The 5,446-nt window shown below is 36.5% G+C and overlaps 1 protein-coding gene across 1 annotated transcript; it reads right to left on the reverse strand.

Annotated features, from left to right (window-relative positions):
* Nucleotides 1–1,636: 1,636 nt before the first annotated feature.
* Nucleotides 1,637–5,320, reverse strand: LOC107699215 (transmembrane protein 160-like). The gene is made up of 4 exons (XM_016500412.1): nucleotides 5,043–5,320; nucleotides 4,251–4,275; nucleotides 2,558–2,650; nucleotides 1,637–2,471 (listed from the first exon to the last, which is right to left on the reverse strand). The coding sequence occupies exons 1-4, from the start codon at nucleotides 5,241–5,243 to the stop codon at nucleotides 2,179–2,181; spliced, it is 612 nt and encodes a 203-aa protein (XP_016355898.1). The 5' UTR covers nucleotides 5,244–5,320; the 3' UTR covers nucleotides 1,637–2,178.
* Nucleotides 5,321–5,446: the final 126 nt, after the last annotated feature.

A 5,446-nucleotide genomic window follows, 5' to 3' on the forward strand; every position in this document is an offset into this window, starting at 1 on the left:
GCGGGAGACAAATGTGCTTGCATAGTCCCAGCGAAGATGCATGACAGAGGTGGAAGTATGAACATCAGCCAATCAGGCTTCAGGTTCAAAAGTCATATAGCAAAGACAATCATCTATACCGCTTCAAGACTCAAGAAACAAAACGAAAACCTGACAAAATTCTAAATGTGTTCTGGAATTTACAAAACAAACAGCGACGATTCTTAAACGCATTAATATGGCGACAGATAAGTGCCATCATTTCTCTGAGGATTCATACATGGTCTTTGATGACAACAACAGCCACTGTGACAAGAAATCAACAACAAAAAATCTTTTGGATGACAATAATTAAAATAAATAATCAAATAAATAAGCAGCCCTTTGAAGATGTACAAACAGAAGTGGAACGACTAATGAAAGAACCGCCGCACATGTTCCAGAGTCCCCGGCGCTATTAACAAACCTCACACGCATACAGATCAACACGTCTGTCTGTTTACCGTGAATGCCTCCCTCCAGAGACGCCACCTGCCCTTGATATCTGACACAAATTGCACTCACGTTGTTTTTAACTTTTTACTATTTAACAACTTTTTGTCACTACAATTTCACAGTTGTAATTCATTAACCCCTAATAGTAATAGAAACCTTCAGCATTGAAGGTTAAATCTGATCTGAATGACAGTGGAAGAAGCTTAGGCCATGTCCACACGTACACGGGTATTTTTTATAAACTGCTACAAATATACCCCAGCGACTTATGACTGGTTTTGTGGTCCAGGGTCACAAATGATCATTTTACTTTTTAACTTGTTTAAAACCTGAATTATACTTTTAGCACCACTAATCATTTATCCAAAATAACAGACAGGAAAAATGAGCAATTGACAACAATTTAATCTGTAAAGGACATTTTGGATGACACGGTTGATTTATTCCTTCTTGTAGTCCAGCAAGATTTGTGTATTTGCTTTGAACAGGGCAAAAACAGCATTTCAACTAGAGTTAATCTAGATCTAGAGTTGACTGATTGTAAGTGTGCAGCGTGCATGATTCAATGATAAGTAAACATAGACACACTCCAGTAGAGTGAATGACTGTATGGTCCGCACACACATGCCTGACACTACATCTCACGTCAGCAGAATATCTACACACCTAAGACAGCAAACGGCACGACTGCATGCTGGGAAAAAAAGGTACCAACAATATCTATACTTATGCATAACAAAAGAAAAGATGTGCTGACATCTCTGTTGAGAGAAAGCCTGGAGGCAGCAGACGACGTCTAGAAGTTCTTATCAAATCTGCAAGGAGTGATTTTATTAAATAAGACTGCGACCGCTAGAGCAGGAAATCCGAAATGAATTGTGAGAGACGTGAGGTAATCATTTTAAAATAAATCCTGAACGAGGCCTAAATAGATGGAAAAATGCTATACTACGTAGAAACCATGAATTATAAAAGTACACTTTACAATAACGTTCAATTGGTTACTTACTTTCACAGCACATCTTGATTAATGTTCATTTCTACACATACAAATACGTTTATAAATTATATATTTATATTTAAATTATAAATGTAAAAATCTAAATGATAAAACTCATAATTGTGTCAAATATTAAATTTACTATTATTATTAACCATATTAATGTATGCTGTATTCCTAAATGATGTAAAAATAGGTTTTTATTATTAGTTTATGATATTAATGCATTAACTAATGTTAGAAAATCAAACCTTATTGTAAAGTGAGTTACCAAAAACAAAACAAAAAACTGTTATTTCTGAATCACGTCACTATATAAAATAGAGAACATGTCCATTTATAACAGTTGAACGATCAAGATGCTTAACTACTTGCCTGATAAGACTAGTTTAGAAATCAACTTTCATGTTCCAGCACACACACCCCACATCCAACAAAAACATTGCAAAGGAAAAATATGTATTTATGTCACTGACCCTTTGTACGCAGTGGGACAGCTGTTGTTCAGGAATATTACAAACACAAAAACTCACTCAACCCGATAAATCAAGCACTAGAGTACTGCACAATTATGTTGATAGAAGCCCCAACTCCACAAAGCAGTTTCGCCTTTTCTCTTAAAGCAGTTTAAACAGCTTGTGAATACAGAAATCTGTCTGTGGGTCAGTGTAAAAGGCCATTTGAACTCGGAGTCTCCTCTCGTCTCACTTGTCTTGGCCTTTTTCTTCAGCGCCGCGTCTCGCCCTGCATTCGGCGCACTCCCCGCCTTCATCTCCTCCATGCTCTTCCTCATCCTCCTCGTGAATGATCTCCAACTCCAGGCGGCCGATGTAGAGTGATACCGCACACAGCCAGAAGAGGGCGGCGACGGACACCAGGCCCGCGTGGAGCAGCACAGTCAGCCGAGAGAGGAGCATGATCCTCCTCAGGGTCAGAAGACTGGTCACATATGACGCTCCGCCGAACGAAATGCACACTCCACCCAGGATGAAGAACACTGGGCGAGTAAAGGAAGAAACTGTTCAAAACAGGACTATGATTTAAAAGAAAAACCGACGGACTGAGTGGAAAATTATATAGTACCGTATCCGGCCTCTCGGCCCACTTCACTCTGCGCAAACGCAATAACGCCGATTCCTGTTGCCAGGAGACCATTCCGGAACCAGGACAAAAATCCTGCAAAAAAATAAATTAATTAATAAAAATTGCTTTACGGACATGCTTATTTGCCTAGATGTAAAGTACTTAACTGCAGGAAATATGCTATTTAAGCATCAAAACATTTTTTGAAGCATAATTTAATATTTTTGTAAGGAGCACAACAGTCAGTTCCAGATATAAAAAATCCCATTCATTTTCTTTTCAGGGAACTTTATTTTTAATGATAACTTGTAAACCGTTAAAGACAGACCTTGTGTCAGCTACGAGGTTGTTAATCTTTTGTTTAAGCCATCAGTTTACATTATTTCAACATATATTTTTTTTAAATATTCATGTTTAACAGCAGAATTCCTGGTGAAAATAATTCCTATATATATATATATATATACACAAACACACATATATATGCGTTTGTGTGTGTGTTAAAAGTATTATAATAAGTTGGTGCTGATGGCCTTGTGGGTGGCGTTGTGCATTGTTGCGCTGCAGGCGTCCTGAGTTCGAATCCCAACTGGGGGCCCAAGTAAAGTGTAACCATATATACACACACACACACACACACACACACACACACACAGTATTATATGCATATTTTGTAATAAATATTTCTATATATATTTATAATTACCCCTTTTAAATTAGTAGTTTTATATTTATTCATAATTTTTATTTTGATTACATCATTCACAATGTTTCATGAGACTGTAGTTCTTTCCTTAAGTACACTGTTTTCTACCTTTGTCTTTTTGTCCAATTTTCTTTTCTTTTCACTTTAAATCAATCATTTCAAAGTTTGTCATTTTGTGATTCACCTTGTAGCTGGTTAGTTTGGGTCATGGTTTTTAACTGTTGCACTTTATTACAAAACCGTGAATTTCGGGTGTTAAAGGATTAGTTCACCCAAAAATGAATGTCCTTGCATCATTTACTCACACTCATGTTCCAAACCCTTATAACTATTACCGTTCAACACAAATTGAAAATGATAATGTTTTTGCTTATTCCCAATAAATTACAACAAACTGAAGACTTCATGCTTCAAAAGGACCCCAAAACACCATAAAAGTAAAATAATATCAGTCTAAATGACTTGTGCAATTTATTTCAAGTATTACATCATACGAGAACTTTGAGTAATAGACTGAAATGTAATTCATTATTCACTGATAATAATGATAATAATTATTCTTGACTGAATAATACAGAACAGTTTGAAATGAATTAGAATGAAATAAATCAAACAATTAATTAAAACCTGACTCTGAATAATGATTCATTCACAAATTGTACACAAACTGATCTTGAAAAAGCTTTCAGATTTTTAGCCGGTTCTTTAAATAAAGGTACAATACATTTGGGCTTATGATACTTTATGTATGTATGTATGTATGCATGTATGTATTTATTATATTTAGAGCTTGACAGTCCTACTACTTTTCAATATACTTATAGTAGACAAAATATTCCATAAAAAGTAAGAAAAAAAAAACAAACCAACAACAGAAAAGCACAGTCATAGTTTGGAAAGACATGGATGTGAGTAAATGATGACAGGATTTTCTATATGTCAATAGGCCTAATTCGTGTTTCATTAATGTTGGATAAATGACCTCACCTGTTTCATGAGACTTCCGCAGCATCTACAAAATAAAATAAAATAGTATAAGGGTCTACAAAACAGATTATTTAGCAGTTAACTCAGTTAAATATTGAAATATTTACAGTACTACCATTATTATTAGTAATAGTATTATTGACAAGCAGTATTATACCAGGGTAATGCCATGAATTTCAGACACATTATATAGCCCTATAATACATAATTTTGTACCAGAACCATCTTAGAATCACATTCATTGGAATACAATGTTAATAAAACAGTTTATGAATATACAGGTGCATCTCAATAAATTAGAATGTCGTGGAAAAGTTCATTTATTTCAGTAATTCAACTCAAATTGTGAAACTTGTGTGTTAAATAAAGTCAATGCACACAGACTGAAGTAGTTTAAGTCTTTGGTTCTTTTAATTGTGATGATTTTGGCTCACATTTAACAAAAACCCACCAATTCACTATCTCAACAAATTAGAATATGGTGAACTCAAGGGGCCGGGGCTCTGGCTCTTCTCAGTTTGCGGAGGAAATAGAGACACTGCTGTGCTTTCTGTTTTGAAATACTGAAGTTTTGTATTTCATTTGGAAACCAAGGTCCTAGAGTCTGGAGGAAGGGTGGAGAAGCTCATAGCCCAAGTTGCTTGTTTATTGAGATGCACCTGTAGTAATCATATGACAACATAAAATACCACTAAGTGTACCACAGTACCACCAGTACTTTTCATAATTAGTGTAATATAAAAAGGAACAATTTTAATTTAACAAATAAACTAATACTCTGTCTGTGTTTACCAGCGCATCAGCTCTGTCTAGCTCAGTGAAGTACTGTTGCTCCGGTGATGATCGTGATCTGTTCAGCGGGGTTTTCTCCGCCGCGCGTCGCGCGCTCCCCCGGTGAAGCGCTCGCGCTGGAGCCCAAACATACTGCAGCAGCAGCGGCCGCCGCACGAGCCAAGAAAACCGCCTGCATGTTAACCAACTTATGGAAGCCATTGCTTGTGATGACACGACCTTTACCCGACCTCTAAACTTTGACACTGCAGGTGAGCGTGCGTAAAGACGCCGCCGCGTGCTCGCAGGAGTGTGCGTGGATTTCAGTGGCGCCATCTATCTTTACTTCCTCGTTTGATGTATGTATCTCTCTCTCTCTCTCTCTCTCTCTCTCTCTCTTTCTCTATATATATATATATTTATCC

The sequence above is a fragment of the Sinocyclocheilus anshuiensis genome, unplaced genomic scaffold (assembly GCF_001515605.1).
Source record: "Sinocyclocheilus anshuiensis isolate Anshui unplaced genomic scaffold, SAMN03320099.WGS_v1.1 scaffold242, whole genome shotgun sequence".
In the NCBI taxonomy this organism is placed as follows: Eukaryota; Metazoa; Chordata; class Actinopteri; order Cypriniformes; family Cyprinidae; genus Sinocyclocheilus; species Sinocyclocheilus anshuiensis.